Source organism: Nicotiana tabacum, chromosome 9 (assembly GCF_000715075.1).
Source record: "Nicotiana tabacum cultivar K326 chromosome 9, ASM71507v2, whole genome shotgun sequence".
Taxonomy (NCBI): Eukaryota; Viridiplantae; Streptophyta; class Magnoliopsida; order Solanales; family Solanaceae; genus Nicotiana; species Nicotiana tabacum.
In genome coordinates this window covers 102,423,994-102,450,099 of record NC_134088.1, presented here as the reverse complement: position 1 = coordinate 102,450,099, position 26,106 = coordinate 102,423,994, and the positions used below count along the sequence as shown (strand labels likewise).

General features: G+C 37.6%; 4 protein-coding genes across 4 annotated transcripts in view; 2 read left to right on the top strand and 2 right to left on the bottom strand.

Annotated features, from left to right (window-relative positions):
* The window catches only part of LOC107791916 (DNA polymerase epsilon catalytic subunit A), a 47,835-nt gene extending 40,074 nt beyond the window's left edge, over window positions 1-7,761 (top strand). The window contains exons 36-49 of the mRNA XM_075221960.1: window positions 1,947-2,073; window positions 2,170-2,271; window positions 2,359-2,442; window positions 2,698-2,772; window positions 2,910-2,969; window positions 3,100-3,362; window positions 3,443-3,491; window positions 3,764-3,924; window positions 4,057-4,123; window positions 4,747-4,893; window positions 5,089-5,259; window positions 5,357-5,569; window positions 6,369-6,475; window positions 6,647-7,761. Of these exons, the coding sequence (XP_075078061.1) occupies window positions 1,947-2,073; window positions 2,170-2,271; window positions 2,359-2,442; window positions 2,698-2,772; window positions 2,910-2,969; window positions 3,100-3,362; window positions 3,443-3,491; window positions 3,764-3,924; window positions 4,057-4,123; window positions 4,747-4,893; window positions 5,089-5,259; window positions 5,357-5,569; window positions 6,369-6,475; window positions 6,647-7,007 (1,987 nt within the window). The 3' untranslated portion in view covers window positions 7,008-7,761. The remainder of the gene's footprint in view (window positions 1-1,946; window positions 2,074-2,169; window positions 2,272-2,358; window positions 2,443-2,697; window positions 2,773-2,909; window positions 2,970-3,099; window positions 3,363-3,442; window positions 3,492-3,763; window positions 3,925-4,056; window positions 4,124-4,746; window positions 4,894-5,088; window positions 5,260-5,356; window positions 5,570-6,368; window positions 6,476-6,646) is intronic.
* A 393-nt stretch (window positions 7,762-8,154) lies between these two features.
* Window positions 8,155-13,433, bottom strand: LOC107791918 (uncharacterized). Its single transcript, XM_016614070.2, has 6 exons — window positions 13,147-13,433; window positions 12,273-12,422; window positions 12,120-12,193; window positions 11,859-11,977; window positions 9,412-9,495; window positions 8,155-8,701 (listed from the first exon to the last, which is right to left on the bottom strand). Exons 1-6 carry the CDS (start codon window positions 13,151-13,153, stop codon window positions 8,605-8,607), a joined length of 531 nt encoding a protein of 176 aa, XP_016469556.1. The 5' UTR covers window positions 13,154-13,433; the 3' UTR covers window positions 8,155-8,604.
* A 3,473-nt stretch (window positions 13,434-16,906) lies between these two features.
* LOC142164065 (uncharacterized) lies at window positions 16,907-18,102 on the top strand. Its single transcript, XM_075221236.1, has 2 exons — window positions 16,907-17,370; window positions 17,655-18,102. The coding sequence occupies exons 1-2, from the start codon at window positions 16,907-16,909 to the stop codon at window positions 18,100-18,102; spliced, it is 912 nt and encodes a 303-aa protein (XP_075077337.1).
* A 3,384-nt stretch (window positions 18,103-21,486) lies between these two features.
* On the bottom strand, window positions 21,487-25,417 carry LOC107791917 (putative oxidoreductase At1g06690, chloroplastic). The gene is given in 10 exon segments (XM_016614069.2): window positions 21,487-21,848; window positions 21,946-22,065; window positions 22,386-22,497; window positions 22,684-22,763; window positions 22,851-22,939; window positions 23,020-23,084; window positions 23,688-23,804; window positions 24,022-24,106; window positions 24,999-25,077; window positions 25,079-25,417. Coding segments are annotated over 10 exon segments (981 nt in total). The 5' UTR covers window positions 25,127-25,417; the 3' UTR covers window positions 21,487-21,662.
* Window positions 25,418-26,106: the final 689 nt, after the last annotated feature.

The following is a 26,106-nucleotide window of genomic DNA, read 5'->3' as shown; positions in this document are numbered from 1 at the left end:
TAGTCACTGGGATGCAGTTGTTCGCATTCTTCGGTTATATAAAGTCAGCTCCAGGCAAAGGATTACTATTCGAGGATCGAGGCCACGAGCAAATTGTTGGGTAGACAAATGCTGATTGGGCAGGATCACCTTTTGATAGACGTTCTACGTCTGGATATTGTGTTATAGTAGGAGGTAACTTGGTCTCGTGGAAGAGCAAGAAACAAAATGTAGTTGCTCGATCTAGCGCCGAAACCGAATATCGAGCCATGGCTATGGCGACGTGTGAGTTAGTTTGGGTCAAGCAGCTGCTCAAGGAGTTAAAGTTCGGAGAAATCAGCAAGATGAAACTAGTGTGTCATAACTAAGCTGCTCTTCATATTGCGTCAAATCCGGTGTTCCATGAAAGGACTAATCACATTGAGATCGACTGTCACTTTGTCAAAGAAAAAATACTTTCAGGAGATACTGTTACAAAGTTTGTAAAGTCGAATGATCAACTAGCAGATATTTTCACTAAGTCTTTTACTGGTTCTCGTATTAGCTACATGTGTAACAAGCTCGGTACATATGATGTGTATGCACCGGCTTAAGGGGGAGTGTTAGTTTACAGATATGTATAGTGTAGTCTTGTCCCGCATTGGAAGAGGAGTAATATCTCCTTGTAGTGTATAGCTATAAATAGGGACCTCTTGTATTGTATTTATCATCCAATATCAATAACATATTTTCTCTCGTGCTTTCTCACACATAGTATCTTCTAGAATCCTTAATGGCCTGGTTGTGCATATGTTGAACCATCTCTTATACTGCATAATATTGTTTTTGCTAAGAAAATGGACGTTGGCCGTAACTCAACCCCAAAAGGTAGTTCATGAGGTGATGATTACCTAAGACCATACAAGAAGACAACAACCCATTTCCTCAACCAATGCCGGATACTCTAACTCCCATGCTCATGACTGGACATCTGAAGCATGAATAACATATTATCTGGGCCCAACATTGAATCAACCAAGAACAGAGGTGGGTCTTGCTCCGATACCATGTTAAGCAAATAGACGCTGGGCTTAACTCAAGCCCAAAAGTTAGCTCATGAGGTAAGAATTGCCCAATAGCATATAAGGATACTACAATCCATCCCGTCAACCAATGTTGGACGCCCTAACAAGTGTAAGCTACTTTACTGAACATATTGAATTTGATTAGCTTGTTTTTGGCTAATAGAAGCATTTATCACCAAATTCCTCATTGGTAAACATGTTTATGAACTTAGCAGGAACAATAAGAACACACTACCATGAGAGAGAGAGATTCGCCTGTAACATGTTGTACTTCTTTGGATATTGATGGCATCTCAAGACTAATGACATATTTTTAGAATTATAAAAATTTATGTTTCTCTGTGTTTTCCTATCTTAAAAGCTAAGTTGCTCCGACACGGCAGTTTAGGTGCCGCATCTGTGTCGACACGACACTAGTATGATTGTGGGTATGAGATTCGTACCAGATCTGGTCAAATAATTTGGGATACTTTGACCACGACGGACAAAAAAATTCGGGACGAGATACAATTTAATTCCCGAAATAATAACCAAAACTAGGGTAAATTTGAAGAAAATAGCATATCTTGTCTAGGAAATCAATTCATTACTTATCTCTAACTTGAGAATAAAAAGAAATCCACACTTTCCAAGTTATACGTAAGTATTCCACAAAATTTCTCATAATTTAGAGATATTTTTACTAGGATCCGTATCCTCGAATCTTATAATTTACATCTCGAAGGATCTGACCTCTAGATCCCCACCCGTGTGGGACACCCGCACCCCTGTCCTAGCAACTTAGCTTAAAAGTATTGAACTCGAACCTTCAGGAGAGGTTCAGCTTTTCTAGAGCATTTAGTTTATATTTAGTTTCATACCATTTTGTAAGCTTCTTATGTTAATCGGTTGGTTGACATACAGGCATCATGGGCCTGCAGTTGCCATGATTGAGTGCCTGAATGCCCATTCGCTGAAGTCTGGTATACGAGCTTTGGATGATTTTCCTTGCATCAGTATCCCTTGTAATGCTCGGGATAGCCAATATCAGGTTCAACTACTGCTGATAGTACCTGATTAAGAAGGAGAAATTGCTTTGTTTATCTTAACTATATTCAATGAAACAATGAAAAATTCTCCTTTTCAGGCACTAGGCTGGCAAAATGTTGCAGCAAAGATTGGAATGCAGCGATGTGTTACATCCTCCCAGTGGTTAAATGAAAGGATCACTCTCTCAAGATATGCCCATGTAATTTCTTTCTTACTGTCTCCTTGCCAGTATAGCCTAATCAAAAAAGTTCTGAACGTTAACGTTTCCAATTGCCTCATTCTGCAGGTTCCCATAGGGAATTTTGATGTTGATTGGCTCATGCATACAGCGGATATCTTCTTTTCTAGAGCACTGCGTGATCAGCAACAGGTTGTCTCATTTATATTGCATGCTATTTCTTTACTTGATGACGAGTTTAATCTTTCTGATTATATATAGTGCTAAGATATCCACCTTCATGACTAGGTTTTTTAAATTTCAGTTGCCTATGTTTCCCTCATCTTGTACTTTTGCTAGCACGAATTTTGATTGAAACTCTCAGCAACTTAAGTTTTCTATATGCATCATAAATATCTTTTTTAGATATCCTTTACAGGATTATATAAATTTTGTTGATTCTCACAGGTCTTGTGGATATCTGATAATGGCATCCCTGACTTGGGAGGCGTAAATGATGAAGCATCGTCTTTTATGGATGAGGTCAGCTTTACATATCAACTTCTTTTATAATAATATCTGCTTTGTTTATTTTTCTCATTGGTTATAGAAGAGAATTTCTAGTGTTCTGCCATTTTCCTTGAGCACATTTTAAGCTATCTTGTGCTTTCTGAAAGCAGGTCAATCAACCGGTTCTTACTTACCCGGGTGCATATAGAAAAGTTACTGTTGAGCTGAAGGTCTACATTTCCACCAGTTTTCATCCAGTTACTTCTTTCCATTTTATGTCTTGGCAAAAATACCCAATACACAAAGGTAATCCTATTATGACTTTTAGAAAATTCTCCTTATGTCTGCTATTGTCTTCAGATTCATCATCTGGCCGTTGATGCTCTTCTGAAAAGCAACCAAGTAAACGAAATGGAAGGAGGCACTTTGTTTGGATTGGACCAGGACTTGAACTCTACCACGAATTTTACTAATGATAATTACTGCTTTGACGCAACGACCTCCTGTGCACCTGCATTTCGTGTACTCAAACAGTTGATCCAGAGGTGCCTTACGGATGCAGTAACATCAGGAAACATATTTGCTGATGCAATGCTGCAACATTTGTATCGATGGCTCTGCAGGTTGTAACAACCTTGCTTCTTTCACCTCTGTTTTTGTCGTATTTGATTGCTAATGCTGCATCTTTTTCTAACTATTACAGCCCCCGGTCTAGACTACATGACCCAGCTCTCCACAGTATGCTTCACAAGGTAATTTTTGTAATTAATAAACTCCTGGGTTGTCTAAAAAAGAAACATAAAGAGTTCTATTTGGAAGTCAAGATGCATGACATTCCTTCTTGTTACTAGTACTGGGAGAATCTTTTCTCCAACTCCTAAACAAATGCCTTACAGAAAATGTAAGACACTCATGAGATCTATTTCCCTAGAATGTGTTCCTGCATGATGATTCATTCACATGTAGTTTCTCCATTTCTTTGCACTCATCAAAACTGTTGTTTTAATATTTTCATAATTGGCAGGTTATGCAAAAGATGTTTGCATTGCTTGTGGCTGAACTCCGAAAATTGGGTGCTGCTATTGTGTTTGCCAGCTTCTCAAAAATTATAATTGACACTGGAAAGTCAGATGTATCTGCAGCCAAAGCCTACTGTGATAGTGTTATTAAAACAGTACAAAATAGGTCAGTCTATCTCTTGAATCTGAAGATTTTTCCTCCAACACATTTAGTTACTTTTGGCTTGAATCTGAAGATTTTTCCTCCAACACATTTAGTTACTTTTGGCTTTCTCCCCTTATTCTTGTGTATCTGCAGAGAATTGTTTGAGTGGATTGAACTTGAGCCCTTGCAGTTTTGGCACTCATTGGTTTTCATGGATCAGGTTAGCTATTGCAGTTTACTTTTCTTTTTCTTGTTATTAATATTTTGGCTCTGTTATCTTTTCCTTCATTTCTCCAAGGAACAGATTTATGCATATGAAATCACAATAATATCCTTTTGATGTGTTTAAGTCAATGCTGATGCATGCTTTACAAATTTTGGATTACTATTAGAACTGCTCATGTTCTGAATCTCTTGCTGTAACTTAATGGTTGTCAAATTTCCCTTCAGATCAAGAATTTCCCTGAATCCCTGTTTTTGAGTTTATGGTGATGAATTTGATGCCTAGAAATCTCTTGACAGTAGTTTTATGCTAACTATTAATGCCCTAGCCAGGCTTCTTTATGATGGGAAATGACTTTGGTATTTTTTTTCCAACCCAAATGAATGTTATATATGATTGCCCAAGTGTAATCTGAATGAAATTGCAATACACCAGATTAGTAGGTAGAATCCATTTGTAAATAGGATTGGAAAGAGTTGGGTTGCTTGCCTCATGGAGTATTCATTATTCTGGGTAAAGAGGTTGAAAGCTCATGCTCATTTAATGGTCCTGACAACAGATATTTTCTTTCTTTACTCATTTGTTTAATTTCTTTGTCTTACCATTTCCCTTTTATATAGTACAATTATGGGGGAATACAAGCTAGACTTAGTGATGGGCCTTTAGAAGTTAACTCAGAACCAGGTGAAGAAAGCGTGTGTGGTGAATCACAAGTCGACATTGTGTCAAGCTGGAACATTGCAGAAAATTTACCGAAGGCAACTCAGGTATTTCCCGCAGCTAGTAATTATACTGGAATTTTGCTTTCGTTACATGAAGATGCAACAAGGTACAAGTGGACCTACCGTTGTTAGAAGTGTCAATTAACTTGGATGCACCATAGTACAACAATATACAGTTGATCCTCGGGTGTCCTTGATAAGGTGTTCTGCCTTATGAATCTCTGCTGGACTTTCATGCAGGATCACTTCATTTTGATTGTTTCGGAATTTATGTATATTCCATGGAAATTCGCACAAGAACAAGCTACACATCGAGCATCTAGTAGCATTGGTGATTTATGTACACCATCAATCACTGCTGCACTTGCTGAAACATTTGATTTGCAAATGGCGGAAGATCTAAAGAAGAAGGTATCTGCTATGACTCATTTGTAGGCATCCTTTATCATTATTTTGTGCTTGGTTCTTTAAAGCGTGAGAACTAAACTTTAGAAAATTCTGCCCGCAGATCCGAACTTACTTCACTGACAAACTTCTGAAAATTGTTTGTGACCCTAATCTTCAAATGAAAGCGATGACCAACTCCCAGAAGACTCAGGAGACATCAGATGCAAACTCACAATCTTATACCCATGTCCAGAAGGGGGATCCAGCTTTAGAGTTCATTAAGCATGTCTGTGCAGTTTTGGCCCTTGACCAGAATGTGCAGCATGAAGTTCTGGTATTAAATGTTTTCGAGCTTTCCTTTTCTTTCTAATGAAAGAAATATGCACTAGTGATACCTATGCATCATTTGCTAAAAGGACTGACCTGTCTCTTGTCTATCCAGCCTCCTTGGGCTTTTAATTAATGTGTTCTGGCTCTTAATGCTTGTTATTTAGGCTTGTAAGCACCTATGCATTGATATTATTTAGGCTTGTAAGCACCTATGCATTGATATCGTGACAAACCTGCCAAAATTAGCTGAGTTATTCTCTTTTAGCAACGACGCAAAACTTCCAAGGCTCCTATGTTTTGGTCTATGTGCTTGCTGCCTTCTTCTTGTCTTTTTCCCCTTATGTTGCCCCCAAAATGAAATTTTTTGTAAATGCGAAGGACCCCTTCTCATTTACCTATGCTTTCATTGGTTATAACTAGTAGAAATGATTTTTGTCTTGCATCATGCAGTCTCTACTTCTGTCTGATGGCTTTTTCTAGTTTCCCTTTCACTGAATACATCATCTTTCCTTCCAATAAACCAGTGTGTTTTGCTAATGTTTTCATCTCCTATTTTGTTGGCTCCTTAGAACTTGGAGATTCTGATTTGAAAAACTATGATCACTTTGGCGCATCATATCATGCTAGATTATTTAGTGATATCCATTGAAATGTGGAGCGCTAAAATAGATTGTAATGGTGTGTTAATTATGGGGATAAACCGCTAAACATAAGTTGGATATTCACTAGTATGATTCTTCAGCAAGAATAACATTTCATTGCAGCATGCCGTTGATAAGTTTTTATTACTTTCCTTTGTGCAGATCATGAGGAGAAATCTATTAAAACTTGTTCGTGTGAGGGAATTCGCTCCAGAAGCAGAATTTCATGGTCTCTCTGTGTCGTATACCCTTCCAAATGTCATTTGCAGGTAAATGTAGGGGAAATAGGTGTTACTTTCGTCTGAAAAGAGAAAGGATGGCAGTATCCGCCACTACTGGACTTTGTCTACTCTAGAATCTTCAGGATATTAGTTGGTTGTCTACTATAGAATCTTCAGGATATTAGTTGGTTTCTTATTTCCATTATCTGTTACTTTCAGTTACTGCAACGACTGCAGAGACCTTGACCTGTGTCGAGACAGAGCTTTGATTTCTCAGGAGTGGTGTTGTGCTGTGCCCCAATGTGGGCAACCTTATGATCGTGAAGCAATGGAAAATGCTCTTATTCAAATTGTGCGACAGAGAGAGAGGCTATACCATCTTCAAGATCTGGTATGCCTAAAATGCCACCAGATTAAAGCTGCACATTTAGCAGACCACTGTACTTGTGCCGGATCATTTAGCTGCAAGGAAGGTGTCTCAGAGTTCTGCAATAAAATACAAGTCTTCTTCAACATAGCTGTAAATCAAAAGTTTCAATTACTCCAAGAGTGCACTTCTTGGATTTTGGAAGCCAGATAACCACAGCCTACAGGTATCAGATAGTTTCACCTCATTATCAGCGATAAATTGTTTGAGATCTCAACATTTGCTGGCTGTTCTGCATGGTCCGAGGGTGGCTCATGGGGTCCAAAACAAGATGTAATTTTTTTTGATAGACAATTCTAGGAGTCCATGACATGGGAGCTGATCGGTTTTAGAAATTCAGCTGTCTACATGGGCTTCGGTAATTACTTTTTGGCTGGATAGTCAATCTGGTATAATGCCCCCAAGGACTGCTAGCACTGGAGAAGTGCCAGTTACCTCTACAGCTGCTCCCTTTTTCGGAGAGGAAAGATGGATAAGTAAACGTTGCATACAATATCCCATACCAGATTCCAGATTTCAGATTTTACTGGTTTGGTAGAAAATTGATGACTCTGTTGCATACATATAATTGCTTATTTGGAGGCACCAATTAGCCATCTTTTACAAGAGTAAAGCTGTATATATTCGTATTGCAAGAGTAGTGAAATGTAAATAGTCATCCTTTTTCGAAGCGTACATCACTCATGGGGATTATTTATGTAGTTATGCGAATAATGATTTGAATCTCAAACTTTGCACTTGACAAGGAACCAGCGGTATCTTAGTTTAGCTAGATATGCTTTTGATTAAAGTTGAAAACAGAATGGACTACCGAGTAGTGGAAGAAATACTGTAGAAGCATAAACTTGTAATTTAACACTTATGTTTCGTTATCTCCTTTTTCCCTCTGCCCAAGGGGATGTATGTACTTTTTGGCTTTACTGAACAACTGAACTTGTTATTTAGTGATAAAAAGGTTTACTGAATCAGGCTATCTTTCATAGTCTATATATTTCGAGGAGGGTGAGGTGTACGTAGAACTTACCCCAACTTTGTGAGAGGTAGAAGCTATTTCCAATAGACTCTCAGTTCAAGAAAAGACTTTCATCGGAGACAGGTACGGGGTCCGGGTCAGTCAATACGATTAACGGGAAATCAAAAAATCTTGTTTTCAAAATCGGTTGGAAAAAAACATGAGTAAAAAGTTATGATGAAAATACTATAGAAAGGAAAGAAAAAGTAATGCCAGCAAAAGTAGTAAAGATAGCCCAAATAAAAGAAAACGGTAATAAATTTAAAGAATAAGACAATAATAGGATAATAAAAAGCTTTCAAACCTAGGAAACCATACAACATTTGCTTTTGTTGGCGAATGTTCTTGCCAGTTGCTAGTAACAATCTATACATCAAATAAGGGGGAAAAAAACAAGGAGGTAAGTACAAACTATCCTCTCCATAGTATGAATCAAAGTCATGGAAACAAAGTCCTCTACGAACACACTTCTAACACTAAAACATGAGCTACTTCATTGCTGCACTATCTGACTTGAGTATACATTTTTGTTTTTTTGGATTTGAAATGGTAAAGGACTTGAGTATACATATTTAAGCGTGGGGTTCTTTACCAGTAAAAAAAGGTCAAATTCCCCTTCTCAAAAAAAGGATGGAAACAAGGAGCAAGAAAGGAACAAAATGCGATCGAAAAGAGGTTTAACATAAAAAATTATTGAATGCGATGGCAGTAATATAAACGACCATGTAAGCATTGTTTTCACCAGAAGAACCATCTTTTCTTGGTAGGTTCACTTTCAGCTGGCTCATCCTTCTTCCTGTTCTCCATTCCCCCCTTCAGGGCCTCCAGCCTTTTCCTGCACGAGGATTAAACCTTATAACAAGGTGCTACAAAGAAAGTACGATATGTGTAGTAATTAATGGAACGACTGTTTGCATATGGAATTCCTTTTTTCTTCTTTGTCATCAATGCTCTTCCAGAGGTTCTCCCAAGATTTCACTTTTTAGTTGAATAATTGTACAATAAAAAAGAAGATAGTAAGTCTTAAACGCAAGAAGAGCTTTATGATTACCAATGGGGATAAATTTCCCATGAACACATTGCTTTACGTGGCAAGGACAACATCAGCCACTAGGGACTGGCGGCAAATACTCAAGCTTAACTCTGCTTTGTCAAGACCTAGTAGTAGGTTTGAGGGTAGTCAACCGAGGTTCAAGCTTAAGACAGATTTACAAACCAAGTCCAGCTTGTACATATATTAGCAGTTTAAATTGTCAATATTTTGTAGCTGCATCCTTAATTGGCAGAGGATATACTCTCAAATAATCCATAGATATAGCAAAACTGATTGTAGCACATGCAAAAGTGAATAAATTAGATGATGGACTAAATCTAAACATACTTATTATCAAATTTAAGGTTTCACCAAATTACAGTTTTATACCAAAAATAATGGCATTCTTAGTTTTACCTTGTGAAACAAGTGGAACCAACAGCACCACTTGCCAATTGCCAAGGAAGGGGCTATGCAAATAGCTAACAGAAAAATCAGTTACGATATCATACTTGGTATCAGTTAGGCGACCATGTAGACTCCATCGCTGCCGAAAACCATCCATACCTTCAGCTCCACTTGCCAAAATCAAGCGCCTAGAAGAAAAGAAGACATGTCGCAGACTATTTATTGTATATTACTTCACATCAAATGCTATAGACAAAAGAGTAAACTCCGCATTCCAACTTATGTTTTTTTTTTTTTTTTGGCACAGCATCCTGATAATGGTTTCAACTAGAGAACAAGACAATCACAAGAAAGAACATTGGCACCATTACCAGAACAGATATAGCCTTTCTTATAACCCTTTGAACATTCCACAATTAAAAAAAGATGTGCCTTCAGGGTCATTGAAGTATTAGTGACTTCAAAATTTGGAACTAAAGAAAAGGACATATCCCTAATTTATAAGTAGAATATGCCTGCAAGATAATGATGACTGTCCCACCGGAACTCCGGAAGAGGGTAACAGATTGGAGATGAGTAATTTTATAAAAGGCAAATTGGCAACCACAGGAATTGGCCTAAGTTCAAGGCAACCTCTAAACGCCTCGAGGTAACCATGGGAACCAGGGATGACAATGGGGCGGTACGGGTGCGGGGTGGTGCGGGTTTGAGATCATGCGGGTGCGGATAAATGCGGTGCGGTGCGGGTGCGGGTGCTGGGCGGGTTTGAACATTCTTTTAAAAACTAAAAGCGGTTGCGGGGCGGTTGCGGGTTGATAATCATGTGAGGCGAGTTGGTAAGTTTCAAGCAAACTTTTCACCCAGTGTACATACTGTTGGAGCATTTCTTCTTATAGTTTTTCCTAAAAAGAGATTTTGTATGTTTAATATTTTAAGGTTGTGGTTATTATTAACTGGAAAAATCTGATTCTTCCTTTCCTCTTTTCTTTTTTCTTTTCTCATTCATGTTTTTTCCCTTTTTGTCTTTTTGAAATAAATTTGCTCATGTTAAATAAAATAATAATGACAAGAAACAAAGTTAATCCAGTAGCCAACCTGGAAGTATGAATTTATTTAAGACTAAATAATAATAATATATAATTAACAGAACTAAAAGAAAATTTCAACGAACATTTAACAAATGAAAAGATTTACTAACTGACTTAAATAAACAAACTTCAGTAAATTAAAGGTACAGAGAACAAAAACTTTCAAACGAACTTGCTCACAAAGAGCGTATAGAAGAAAACGGAAGTTTTTCGTTAGGTGGGGCGGGGCGGGGCGGGTTGAAAACAAAAAAAATTGCTATGCGGTGCGGTGCGGGGCAGGGCGGGGCGGGTTGAAGTTTTGCGGGTTAAACTTAAACCCGCACCGCAACCGCCCCGCCCAGCCCCACTGCCATCTCTAATGGGAACTAAAGTCTCATAGGGCTAACACCTCTACATATGAGAAATATGTTCATGCACCTTTAAGCCTTTGGGTTGTTTGCCCTGTATGTCCAAAAATGCATGCACGCTTTACCTCTTAAATTATCTTCCTTGTACACCAATATTCTATAATTACGGATTTGATGACTAAGAATATAATCACGTACATATATTTTTATGCTTCACTAGTTTAAAAGGATTTTGTTACTTTTTTATTTTGAATTTTTTGCATTTTAGTAATTTTCTATATTTTTTAAATTCCAATGTTTTAAATGTTATTTTTATTTTTAAAAAAGATTTTTAAAAAAATTGTAGGGCTTGCATCCATCCCATGATAGGTAACATGCCCCGCCCTTTGCTTCCATCTTTTAAAATACTGCATAGAGCTTAAATTATGAATTCAAAATGTACAATATAAGCTATCGCCTTGAGATTGAGGATGATACATTTGCAATTAGAAGAGAATATATCAAAAGCAAAGACAGACATGACTGATAATGAGAAGGGAAGTGAATAATATGGAAAGCACTTCTTGCTCTCACTAAAACTGTGTCAGTACTACATTTTATCGTAACAACATGCACTTGATGATAACGAAGCTAAACCTACTTCACTAATATACATAACCAGCAACTTGTTTACGAACAGAACTAGCTTCATTAGTCGGTGAATATGAAGACAAACCAATATTGAGATATAGTCCATCTTTATCAGTTCAAACATAATGAATGAGTGAATGAGTAAAGCATGTTTATATTGTTCTACAGACAAACACAATTTTTAAATCAAAGGTCAGGCCAGACTCCTCGAAAGCAATACTACTATTGGTGTATTTTCATCTAAAATAATAGATTGAGACTACTTAAACTAAGCATTTTACATACCAAGGCTCATACACAAATAAACTGCACAGGTAATGGTAATATCATGCAAAGGAGTTGCAATTGATTCTAAGAGATAGCCGGGAAGTTTCTATTGACTAAACATTTTTTTGATAGTTTTTCCATTGACTAAACATTTAATGAGTCATAGCTAAGGAAAAGACAGATTCATCAATATCATTACTAATCTTTACTCTAACATACCTCTCCAGTAATGTGACTTCTGATTCTAGTTGAGTGGCTCGTTCTTTTGCTTGATCTAGAGGCATTGACAATCCTAATTTCTGTTCGCTATCTTGAAGGCGTTGCCTAAGCTCCTTATCCTACACATGAGGACTTCACATTAAACTGCAGATATAAAATTAGTTGTTCAATCAACCAAAAACCTCATTTAAAGTACATGAAAATCAAAATTATATGAGCAAAAATGTTAAAAAAATTTAATCCAGTTGTTATCATTCTCACCCTTCTCTCTGCACATTGCCGATACAAAGCAATCTCATCCTGACAGAATGGCTCAATATCATTGATTTGTAAGCCTAAAAAACAAAGCCTTGATTGATGAGCATTATAAACCACATGAACCGAAAAGGGCTATTTGAGGAAAGGTAGACATACAAAGGAACAGATTCCTCAAGATTCCGTCACAGAGATCAACACCTTCGAGTACATGAGACGCTATCTCAGGTGGAATGAGAGGCGATGGCGGGCCCATCATCAGATCATCACCCACCAGGATAGTTTCCTCCATAGTCTGCTGTGAATCAACTAAATAACAAAAACACACAACAAATAGAAACATAAGTCGAACTACTATTCCTTAGCACTGCATCTTCCACAATGTAGTTCAGCAAATGCAAAGTGCAAGTAATGATGAGTCTCAGAAGCTCAGGCTGCAGTTCTATAAAAAGGGTCCATTTTCTCTTTGATCCTCCCCCACATCCCCCCTTAAAACAGTGTTTTCAAAGGCAAAAAACGGAAGAGCACATAGTGTCAGTTGGAGCTTTACACACCACTAAAGCTCACGCTCAGTGAAGTATGGTGAAAATGAGGAAAAAGAATATATGTAATCCAAAAAATAACTATACGGACCAAGAAATAGAAATATCTGCAATCAAGTGAAATGCGAAGTACAAATAGTGCCAGTTAAATTCAAAAATGCATTTTAAGTTCTTGAATCAAATGCAAAGACATGACTTGTATTTCTAATTCAGATTAGTGACTAGATTCCTTACTTTCAATCTTTAATTTCTTACATGACTCTTTACTTAATATTCCATCAACAATTCATCTTCATTTAAGTGTCCACAATACTATTTCACCAATATTTTCTCTGACACAGGAAAATCATGACAACATTTCTAAGTTATTGAACAATTGACATTCTTTAGGCTTAAGAAAATCAAAATGAAGCTCGGGGAAAGGGGAAAATGAAAAAAAGAGAATAAAATGTTGAAGAGAAAAGTAGGTAATGCAAAGAGTTTTGAGTTACCATCCATGGTGTCCTCCTTTTGCTATTGCCCACCAGGTGTTCGATTCTATGCACAAAAGAAGTGATTTTTCACAGACACTATAATGAATTTCTTCAAGATGTCAAGTCGACACAGATGCACCGGGTAGTTGGTATTGGTAAGGGGGCGAATGCATTTCTTGTGTTTGGTAGTTAAACACTGCTGCGCTTCGCTACAAAGCAAACCAAAAGGAAAATTATGGAGAAGAGAAAGAAGAGAAAGATGTTTTGTTTTAAGTTGTGCAAAGTGTTAATCTCCAATTTTATCGTATGTCCCCGATGGTATTTATCTTTAGGTAAGTTAAAAATAGTCCATTAAATATTCTCTAGCAATTTCGGTCCTTAAAATTTGTCAAAAATAATAATTTTAGGTCTCTTTTTTTCTTTAAATTTGACAAAAGTAACAAACTATAGTTGATAAATTTAAGAGAAACTGTGAGAAAAAGAAATATTTATGTTTCAATTTATACTATTTTTGTTCTATTTTCGATGTCTAATGTAGTTTTTGAGGTGCAATATTTGTTTTGTTTTCTATTTATGATGTTTAATGTAGTTTTTCGAGTTGTAATTTTTGAAATTTGACGGGACTTTCTTGATATTTCTAGTTAAATATTCATCGTTTACGTCAATCTAATAGTCAGAATATTAAATATTTGAAAACATAAAAGACCAAAAATGTTTGAGGAATATATTTAAGAGACTATTTTAAACCTATCCCCGAACATAAGGAATAATTCTTGTATTTCTTCGAAAAATATCTATCTCGTTACACAAATTTCCGTGAGAATAACTAAAATAGATATGCCTTTCTCCCATTTTTAACACTACTTTTCCAATTATAGATTATATGAAAAACATTCTTGCTTCACTTGTACACTAAATAAATAAATGTAAGATATGTGTCTTGGATGAAAACTTTTATTACTTTAACCATGATAAGAATTTTTGCTTTAATTTATAACACTTAACATATACTATGCCATCTAATTTTAACTATGCATTTAGAAGAAGAAAAAAAGAACTTGAAAATTGTCGATATGAGTATAGAATTCGAATGAAAGTTATAAATTGTATACAACAACAACATACCCAGTATTATCCCATGTGGGGTCTGGGGAGGGTAGTGTGTACGCAAACCTTACCCCTACCTTGTGAGGATAGAGAGATTATTTCCAGTAGACCATTGGCTCAAGAAAGTATAAATACCACATTAATAAAAATATATCTTTGGGAAAGTCAACAAGAAATAGACATTAGGAGGACCGACAGTTCCTCGTTCATGACTCAAGTACCTAGGGTTTTGTGAAACTTGGGTGTGAATAAGTTGCAGTTTCTGTTACAACATGGGAGATGGTCCTCGCCTCCCACTTCATACCAAAGTTCCCCACTTTTCAACTCACACAACAACAAATCAGCCAAATCCAACCCCCTTAGGTCCCAATCAGATTCCACAAAATCAGATTAATACCCCAAACCCAGGGAGATCTGAACCATGGGCCACAAGATCTGCAACATAAAGGTGCAAAAAGGGATGGCCCGTTAGTCTTAGAACAGATCCAAACGGGAGTTCCCTCTACTTCTAGTGCTTCTCAATTAGTAACTCAACAAGAAGACTCATATGTAGATGCACTTCGAAACCGACCTTCAGAGACTCGAAGTCAAATACGACTCATACCGAGGCTATATGAGCTCGTTCAAGGAAAACTAGTTGTAGTATTCACAGAGTAAGAGGATGAGCTTCTTGTTGTCGCTGCTACCTGCAAATGGACCATTGTTGGTTAATTCCTCAGAACAAGACCTTCAATCGAATTCATTAGAGATGAGTTTGCAAGGATCTTTCTTGGAAGAGGAAAAATTCGTATTGGAGCTAAAGATATGCAACACGTGTTTATTGATTTTGACAACAGGTATGATCATATGGATGTATATGCCAGACCTTTCTTGCAATTTGGGGATCATATAATGAAAATTCAGAAATGGACTAAGAAGTTTAAAGCGGGTGTTGAAACAACCTTGGACCCTATCTGGATTAACCTTCCAGATTTACCTTGGCATTACTATGATTGGGCTGCTTTGTGCAGGATTTTAGAACTAGTGGGAATGCCTCTAATCATGGATAAGGCCACCCTCTCAAAGACGAGGCCTACTACTGCAAAAATTAGGGTTGAGATTGACCTAGCTAAGCCTACAATTAACGAGGTATTAGTTAAAATAAGGAAGAAGGATGGTAGATTGGAAGCGATTGTGCAGAAAGTGGAGTATGAGACCTTTCCTGCTTATTGCTTTTATTGTAAAGTTCGGGGTCATAGTGATGATAGATGCAAGGTCCAACATCCTGAATTGAGGAAGGGAGTAGCAACCTCGGATAAGCTTCAAAAAGGAGACGGGAACCTATTTAGGGATTCAGGGTCTGGCCAGCAAATCCAACAAAAAAAGGAACATACACCAATGCAGGTGGATACGCCAAAAAGCCAACTAGTGCCTCTAACTGTACCTGGGAACCCAACCGATCGGGAGATTCGAGCTGTCAGTGTAGGAGAAGGCAGAGGAAAGTTTACTGGGGATGGAGGTTGGCAGGAAGTTGCAAGAAGAAAGGGAAAAAACTTAAATAACAGAAGGAATGAAACCTCCAATAATAGTGTAAAAGAATCTAACTTGATCCAAAATTCTAAATTGAATGGAGGATCTCAATATTTCAGAAGGAAAAATGGTCAAAATGTCATTACTATCAATCACAATGATAGTGGGCAGCAAATTAGCATGGATGTTACAATCAATGGGAGCATGGTAACTGGACAAAAGCCTTCACAACCCCGAAAGACGACCAGACTAGATAAAGAAAGGACCTCTAGGAAAAAAACGGTGAAGCCTTTATTCAAGGAGATTCAGAGAACTAGTGGGAAGGTGAAGCAAAGGAAGGAGACTATTCTCCTTGCCACATAATACCACTATCAAATTATGCAGGAATCTATGCTCCAAGTCAACTAGGAGGAGATGAGTGCGATTCGAAAGAAGAAAAAACGTTTTGCCACCACTATAAGCATCCCAGATGAGGTTAGATTGATGGATGAGGAGGAAACTAACTACGAGATGGTAAGTCTAGGTAAAATGTTTGGCTTGGATCCTGAGCTTTCAGCTAGGATTGCTGCAAGGAAGGCTAATGAGAAGGAGAAGGAAGCCTTAGGTGGTAAACCAACATTTCATGATGCTCCTAGTGTTCAATGTTTGGTTAACTCTCAAAATGATGACTATGAGCAACTCACTCAAAATGATGAACATGCAGATCCTAGAGGGGGCATCACCAATATCACTAATTCTTGTTCCAACAATGGTGAGGAAGATATCCGAGCTAACTGTCTAAACATGAACTTTAATGATGTTGATATGGAGGCTCTCTCAGAAGAATTGGAGAACTCCAAATCAGATGATGAACAACATAGGCGGGGCAAGCAAATACTTGAAGATAGTAGTAATTGTGCCAACCAAGTGCGCAAAAGTGTTACCTATTTCAACAATATGTCTCCTAGAGGGGTAATAAGCTCAAATGTTGGGAGACCTGTAATGTTCCTGAAGGGAGGCAAAATAAACAACAAATTAGAGACAAATGGCCTAATCTGTGATGTTTCTCATGATTAGTCCAATCTCATGGAATATTAGAGGTATAGGCTCCCAAGGAGCTTGTGAAAGACTCAAAATTCTCATACAACAATACAAATTACCATTTGTAATTCTACAAGAGCCAATGGTGAATGCCAGGAAGATTGACAGATATAAAAGGATACTGGGATATCAATCTTGTTTTTCAAATTGTGCCAACAAGATTTGGATATTTTGGTCCTCTGACTATGTGATAGAGATTCTGGAGGATAGAGAACAACACGTTCTCTTGCGGATATCTAACTCTGTAGGTACTCAACCTTTTTACATTTCTGCTGTCTATGCAAAGTGTGATGAGACTTTGAGATGTCGCTTATGGGAGGAGTTTAGAGATGTAGCCAGTTGGGTTAATGGTCCATGGGGTGTGGTGGGTGACTTTAATGTTGTTTCATGTGAGGAGGAGAAGAAAGGAGGAAGACCTTTCAGAGTTGAAGACAATTTGGATTTTCTGGCTTGTTTGTCTCACTGTAGACTTCAGGATGCTGGATATTGTGGCTCTCAGTTCACCTGGAGTGACAACAGGGATCCCCCTAATACTATTTGGGAGAGGTTGGACAGGCTGGTCTACAATGCAGAATGATTTGATTCATTTGGGAGCACAGTCGTCACCCATCTATCTAGGTCTTGCTCTGACCATGCTCCATTACTAATATTTGCGGCCATCACTAGCTCTGATTTTGTAAAGTATTTTAAATTTTTCAATATATGGGTAGAACATGAGGAGTACTTGGGGAAAATCCAATAAGCCTGGCCAGAAGAAGGTTTTGGCAATCTTTTGTACATTTTCATCAGAAGCTTAAGAAAGTGTGCTCTACTCTCAGTGCTTGGTCCAGACAAGCTTTTGGTGATATATATGAAGAACCAAAGAGGCTTGAAGCTCTTATAAGAAGTTTGGAGGAGGCAATGATCTCTGATCTATCTCCTGAATGCAGAATGAACTTATCTAAAGCAAGAGCAGAATTTACCAGATTTTTGAAGCTGCAAGACTCAATTCTAAGGCAGAAGGCAAGAGTTAAATGGTTGATAGAGGGTGATGATAACACATCTTTCTTTCATGTTATAATCAAGGATAGAAGGAAGAAATTAAACATCCAAAGGATCAGAGATGATAATGACAATCTTATGGAAGGTACGAAAGACGTGGCAGGGGTAGCAGTCAGATTCTTTCAACAACTATTTGGTGCTGAAATAACCATTGAAGATCTTACCGTGCTGGATGTGGTGAAGAGAACTGTTACTGAAGAGGATAATGCTTTCCTCACTGAAATACCAACCATATAGGAGGTTAAAAAAATGTGTCTTCATGTTGGATGTTGATAGTGCACCTGGACCTGATGGTCTTACTGGCAGGTTCTACTAAAGTGCCTGGTCTATTATTGTGAAACTGTGTTTAATGTTGTAGTAGCCTTTTTTGATGGAGCTCAGTTACCTAGATTTTTCACTCACACATGTCTAGTAATGCTTCCAAAGGTGGAATCCTCTCAAACCTTCTCAGACATTAGGCCTATTAGTTTGTGCAATGTGTCTAGCAGGATTATTGCTAAGCTCTTAAATGCTAGATTGAGTACCATGTTGCCTAGAATCATTTCACATAATCAGAGTGGATTTGTTAAAGGTAGAGCCATAATTGAGAATATTTTGTTGGCTCAAGAGATTGTGAATGATATTGGGAAACCTGTTGAGGGGAGAAATGTGGTTATGAAATTAGACATGGCAAAAGCATATGGTAGAGTATCATGGTCTTTTCTCTGCCTCATGCTGAGAAAATTGGGTTTTGCTGAGAGTTGGATTGACATTATTTATAGATATATTTCAAACAATTGGTACACAATAATTGTGAATGGGAGTAGACACAGATTTTTTAAATATGGGAGAGGGTTTAGACAAGGCGTTCCTCTCTCCCCATCTCCTTTTGTTTTGAGTGATGAATTGTTATCCCTATTATTGAATGAACTCCAGAAGCACAGAGGGTACAAAGATTTCTACATGAGTAGTCATGGTCCACAAATCAACCATCTCGCTTTTGCCGATGATATTATTTTATTTTGCAATGGTGGGAAAACTACTCTTCAGCTGATCCAAGCAACATTAGTAACATATGAACAAGTTTCTGGGCAGAAGATCAATAAATCTAAATGCAGTTTCTCAGTGCCTTCTTCTGCAACACAAAGATCCATTCGCAGGATTGAGGAAATAACAGAGATGAGACATGAACCCCTTCCTATCAATTACCTCGGTTGTCCTATATATTCTGGTAGAAAAACGTTGTCTACCTTTGCAGGGATGGTTAGCAGGGTGATTAACAAGATCAAAGGATGGCATTTAAAGCTACTTTCTTCTGGAGGCAGGGTAGTTCTTATCAGGCATGTTCTATTGGCCCTGAATGTCCATACATTGGCTGCAGTTCATCCAACCAAGGGTACTATCGCTACAATTGAGAGGTACTTAGTTAGTTTCTTTTGGTCTGGGCAAGAGACTAGCGACGGATACCATTGGTCCGCATGGTCCAAACTTTGTTTTCCATATGAAGAGGGAGGGGCTAATTTTAGAAAGTTGGAGGATGTCTGCAAAGCCTTCACAACAAAGCAATGGTGGAGGTTGAGAACTACAAACTCCCTATGGTCCCAATTTGTCAAAGCCAAATATTGTAGAATCTATCATCACTGATTAGTCAATGGACAACCGGCAAATCCCATAATTGGCAGGCTATGTGCAAATTAAAATATGAAGTAGAGCAGAACATCTTATGGAGAGTTGGGAGAGGTAATAGCAGCTTTTGGTATGATAATTGGACCAATTTTGGTCCTTTTGTCTTCCAGCTTAGGCGAAGATGACGGGTATGACAATACCAAGGTTAATGAAGTATATAGGGATGGAGTATGGGACTGGTCTTGCTTACATATTACGCCTCCTGAAGTTGTTAAAACTTTGGTAGCCTCTATTTAGATCACAATTGGCCAAAAAGAGGATGATACTCCAATCTGGATAATTACTTCTTCATAAAAATTCAGTGTGGCCTCTGCTTGGAATGCATTAAGACAAAGAAGGGATCTTGCTCCGTTTGACTCTAAGTTATGGCATAAAGATGTCCCATTAAAGATGTCTTTCTTGGCTTAGATAGCTACCCATGGAAAAATCGCAACAGATGAAAGGATCACGAGGTTTGGGATTTCTTTAGCCTTTAAATGTTGTTGTTGCCTTTCCCTCGGAATGATCCCAGGCGAGGAAACGTGTGAACACTTATTTTGTCAGGGGCAGTTTGCACAACAAGTGTGGGCGATTTTTGCTGGAATGGTTGGAATAGCTCATATGAACATCCCCTTAAGAACTCTCTTTGCTAACTATTGGAATCATAACTACATAAACTCTGTTGCTGCATTTGTTTTCCAGATTATGCCTCCTATTGTTGTATGGGAGTTGTGGAGGTCAAGGTGTTGTAGTAAATACGAAATGGAGAGGCCATCAGTGGCAAGATCCAAGTGCCTTATCACTTTTAACATTGCCCAATTAGTTAACTCTCATTTTGGGAAACTAACTGTTAACAATAATTGGGAAGATATATGTAAACTCTTTGACTACTCTCTGGTTGACAGGTGCATAACTGAGGTTAAGTGGCTTAAACCACCTTTGCTCTTTGTTAAGTTAAACAGTGATGATAGTTGTGTTAATGAGAATTGTGGAGGTGGCGGGGTGGTTAGAGACAGTTGTGGTAAAATGCTTATGGCTTATGCTATACCAATGGGTCAAGGAACAAGTAACTTAGCAGAAACAGAGGCCCTTCTTTTTGGCCTAAACTGGTGCGTTCAACAAGAATATGGACTGATTATTGGTGAAACTGATTCCTTGCTACTTCACAACTGCATTCAAGGCATATGTTCCACACCACGGAGAATCAACAGTGCTGTTATGGAGGTAAAAACACTGGTTGAACAAAAGGGTCTAATCATTAGACATTGTTTTAGAGAAGCAAATCAAGTTGCGGACAAGATGGCTTCTCTAAGTCACCAATTAGAGGAAGTGTATATTTTCACTTATTTTGATACATTGCCGCGGCAGGTCAAAGGGCTTCTAAATGTAGATAGATGGCAAATTTCAGCATTCCGAGTCAGAGAAGACCAAGTACCATAGTGTATGAACCACCATGAGTTCTCAACTTCATTACCAATTGGCATGTTGGTGCGGAGATAATCCCATCAATTCCGTACTTATTGTATGAATTTGTTGTGTCAAATCCTCAATCCATATAGAAGGCCAGGCTATACCCTCCTTTTTCAAATTGTATCTTTTGCATTGGAATGGTAATAAAATCGTGACTTGAGTTTAAAATAAATAAATATCTTTGGGAAAGTTCATTGCTAACAGTTTAAAATTGGAGGTAGAGAAACGATTTGTCTATCATTTGACGGCTAGCTCGTATGGCTGTTTATGATTCAGTTTTTGTGTCTAAATCAAAAACAAATCAATTATATCAGCTTGTTAAATGTACAAACAAAACCAAATCAAATCAAATCAAACCAAAATATTACTTCACCCTCGGAGTGAGAACTTTGTATTTGTATTTTAATCTAGGCAGTCCTTTAAGAACCATTGTCTAGAGATAAATTGAGTTTTTTGTACGATTCAGAAGGCTCTTTATCCATTCCAAAATAAATTTCTAGTTTCCTGTTGAAAGCAAAGATGTTTACTTTTCTATAAATAGAACTTTTAAAATACATTATAGAGTAGAAAGAGTTTGTTTTGCAATTTCCAAGCCTGCAGTATTTACAACTCAACAATGCCTGCAATGACATTTTTCATAGGTACAAGTGTATAGGAAAGAGACCATGTCCCTTTTAATGGCTCTAAGCACGCCTGTATTCATCCCCGCAATCGCCAATAACTTTTTGAAGATCTTTACCTTTGTTTGTGACTTGTAGGATGCTGCTAATGTCTTCTTCATCAAGAACCAAAGAAAACACAGCATTGACATCTTTAATGTGTTCCGACAGACCAAGCCTAACACCTACCATCGATCCTGCCACAGTTGGCTGCAATAGTAATACAACAGATTTAGCCACAATGCATCAGTAGAGCTGACATAACTCTCTTCTTGATATGCAAGAAATGATTAAAACTGGTAAATACCTGATCTAGTATGTATTTCACGGCAACTGTTGGAATGGAGACCCCGTGCTTATTGGCCACAGTTTTCAGTGTCCTGAGCAACTCTTGAAAGAGACTCCATCCTCCCCAAGCATCAACCATCTGCAAAGTTTTATTTTCCGGAAAAAAAGGAAATTCGTTGAGCCAAATACTCATATAATCAAGAAACTATATCTTCTGTCAAAATGAGAAGAATTCAAATGCCAGGAAACAGGACAGACGATATAGTTCGTTTTCCGTACAGAGCCAAATGACAAGGCCCCCACCCATAAGAAAAACTGAAAAAAAAAGAAAAGAAAAAAGGAAGCCCCCCAACTTATATTTGTTTTGCAAGTTCTAGGTACTCACAAAATAATCCCCTATGGAGGAATAACAGATTCATCAATATGACTGCAACAAATAGTTTTTATAGGCGAAATTACCCTTTTGTACTTCTGTAGTGAAGGAGTGTTCAATGGAGGGGCAGCGAAAGGTATCGATAAGTTGGTATCAAGAAACTTTTCAGATAATAACCCTCCCATTACTGTTCCATACCTGCATTCAAAGCAAAGTTAGGAATACATCAGATAGTGCTGGCTTGTACAAGGTAGCCCTGAAAAGTAACTACTATCATTTAGGCTTAACGACTTCAATTTTAGGTGATAGAAAATGACGAAGTTATGTATCGTTGTAGCAACTTGCTGCATCCTCAAAAGTTAAGAGAGAGAGAAAGATACGGACGTTATAAGTTTGACTCCTGTAAGCTGACAAAGCTCTGCCATTTTCTGTTGAGGACGCATGTCAACAAGTGAATGTTGTACCTGCAAAAACAACCGCATTTACTTCAGAGCTGAGTGCAGAATATGGAGCAAAGGGCAGAACAACGAAAACTGGCAAGAACTCAATACCTGATTGCTAACCACCGGGATCCCATTTTCCAGAATTATCCTTAATCTCTCAGTGTCAAAATTAGTCAAAGCAATGGTCTTAATCTTGCCTGCATGTCAGCTGTGTCACTATATAGCGTAATAGACAACTTCGGGATGAAAAGCTCCAAGACTGCAATATATGACTAACCTTCTTCTTTGAGATCTGTAAGATGCTTTAGTGCGTCTAGGTAACCAGAATTAGAGTAGTCCCACCTAGTGTTCAAGCAGAAAAGCAAAGAGTAAGAGAAACTAAAAGTTAATGTTTTCCAATTCCTTCTATAATTGGGTAGATGAGTGGAAAGACTAGTTCAGCGTGAATCAGTGCTTTGAGAAAAAGTACTCTCCTCCGATCCCAAGGGCCAAAAATTGTCTGATATGGGACACTTTTATTTGAAGTTCATAAGTTCGCTATCATACCACACGTTTAAGAAGTGGGCTGCAAGTCTAGGTAAATGTTGCTATTATACTACAAATATAAGACGTTGGCTGCTAGTTTAATATTGGAACCTTACATGATGAAAGCAATCATATCACCTAACGGATAGCATTTTGAGAAGAAAAAACAAAAACTCATGAGTAGAACAAGAGACGATAGCTTTAGTGGTTTCTTTTTAATGTGCGTTGACCGATTGTCTAGTACAACTTACAGTATGCACTGTTTGTGCTAAAACAAATTAAACCCAAGAAAATAAGAAAAGCAGTAACCCGTTGGTGTAAACATCAGATTGACAGTCTATTATTTTTCACTGCCATTTTCTTAACATTTGAACAATGACATGAGTAGTATTATTAATAAAGACCAGAGATGGTTATTACCAATGAAATTGAAGCATGTCCAAGGATGCAACATCCATCCTTTTCCTTGAAACATCAATGTTCTGAACAACAAAACTGCGGGTCATCTTGACCGGTGGTGGTACCCATTTGGTAAGCCTGCATTGCAAAATCAGAAGAACAAAGTTTAGGGGTCTAACTTTTCCTTCAAGCTATTACAGTTCTTTATATGCATTGTTATTATGCAAATTTGAGTATTTTAAAGCAAACTCTGATACCATCACAGTTAACAGGAGGTAAGCAGATTCATTCGAAAGAGCAATTACATTCTACGTGCTCAACAATCTTAGTAAAGAAGCATGCTTTTGTAACTCACCCTCTCACAGTTTCTAGAAGTTCCGGTGGGCGTTCTCTGCGTACTCTATTAATGAAGATGCCATAAAGATCTTCGGCAGGTCCATCTGCAAAGCCAACCATGATAAGAAGACATTTACTTATAAACACTGACTCTTTGTGATCCAACTGATCAAAAACTGCTCTAATCCTACATAATACATATATCAATAATACGATATTGATTAATACTATACAAGTCATTAGCCACATAGAAAACACCCCACAACGATGAAATTATGACATAAGCAATGTGAGCAAAATCGCGACAATAAACATGGAGAAGAATTCAAATATAAGGTTTACATATATCAGCCAAGTCAAAAGTGTTAAGTCCAGCATCAGCATATTGAAGCATAGCATCAACTGCACTATCTCGTTCGATTTTTCCCCATCCGCCACTAGTCTGCCACATCCCATTGACAACTCTACAGATATCCAGTTAATCTTTCCAATTCTTAACTATAGCCCGTTGCTTATCTTCAGTTAACAAGCATTTGAATGGCCGTGGTGTTAATGTTCTTGCTTCAGTTGCTCTAAAAGACTTAATCTTGATTGAGTTCAAGCAAAATTGACTGAAACTGTTGTTCAAGAGCTCTGCCATTCTTGATCAATAAGGTAGTGTAAAGTGTAGTTAAACAGTTATCACACTTCACATAGAATGACATCAAAATATGAGTAGTTAGTAATGACTGGTTCATTTAAAATAAGGCTTCTCTTATCTGTTTTTATTATTTGGCTACGTTTCTATTGTCTGTCCAGTGATTTCCCAACATAACATCTAAAGTACGAAACTGAAAATGGAAAAAAAAAGAAGGGGGTGGGGTGGGGCTACGGGACAAATTCCAAAAGCTAAGACTATACTGACCTGTCCAAACATAGCACATAAGAAAGACAAGCCAATCATAACATGCCACGTAACATGTTAAAAGAAAAAAGACGCAGGAGATGAGTTCATACAGTGGTCAGCCATGTCGAAAGTAGAAAGACCAGCGTCAGCATATTTAAGCATAGCCTCAACGGCGTCGTTTCGATCAATTCTTCCCCACCCACCACTCGTTTGCCACATCCCATTCAGCACTCTGCATATTTCCAACGTATCGTCACCGTTCTTTAACACTGCTTGCCGGTTCTCTTTCGCCGCCACCTCCGCCGCCGCCGCCGTCGCCGCGCAGCACCTTGATGGCGCCGCCCTTCTTCTTCTGCTCCAAAAACACTGTCCATTACCACTCCTTGTCCTTATACTTCTACTACTGCTAGAGTAGCTTAAAGGGGTTATTTTTTGAAGGTTGCTGAATGCTTGTTGTGTTGAAATGGCGGTCGAACCCATCTTTTTCACTTGAATTTCTACAGATTCTTTTTGCTTTCTAATTCGTGTTTCTCCTAGCTTTGATTTGAACCTTTCGTTTATCAGGTAAAGGATTTGTATTTGTGGGATTACGAGTATGACCCTGCAGATGACTCCCTCTGTCCCAGACTCCCAGTTTATGTAACTGAGGGCATTTAAGAAAAAATTTAAAATTATAATCTAAAATAAGTTACTCCCTCCATTTATAAAAAATAATGAATTTATTGTACGGAATCAAACAAAATTTTCTTTAACTATATATTTTGTAAATAGTTTTTAAATAATTTAAATTGTTAACTTTTATAGTTTATAGTTATAACTTTTTTATGTAGTTTTTAAATATATAAATTTTATTTTAAAATATTTATAGAATATATGTATATATTTACACCGAAAATTAGTTAATTTAACAACGTACTCTGAAAAAAGTTCAAACAAATTAATACAAAGGAAGTATAAAAATAAAAAAATTAAAATTAAATTTACGTTTTCTAGACAAACTAAAAAGAAAGACAATTAAAAATAATAGAAAGTCACATAAGTTAGAAGAAGTATTGAAAGTTAGTTGTTGCAAGGCGTTCTATCTATTGGAGTATGTAATAATTTGAAGGCACTTATGTACAAAATTGCACTTATAACCCTTCTCAATTAGGAAATATTGAGATGCTTGGGATATGGGGGGCAATTGACCAAAGATTCACAACTTAGAATTAGACGAAA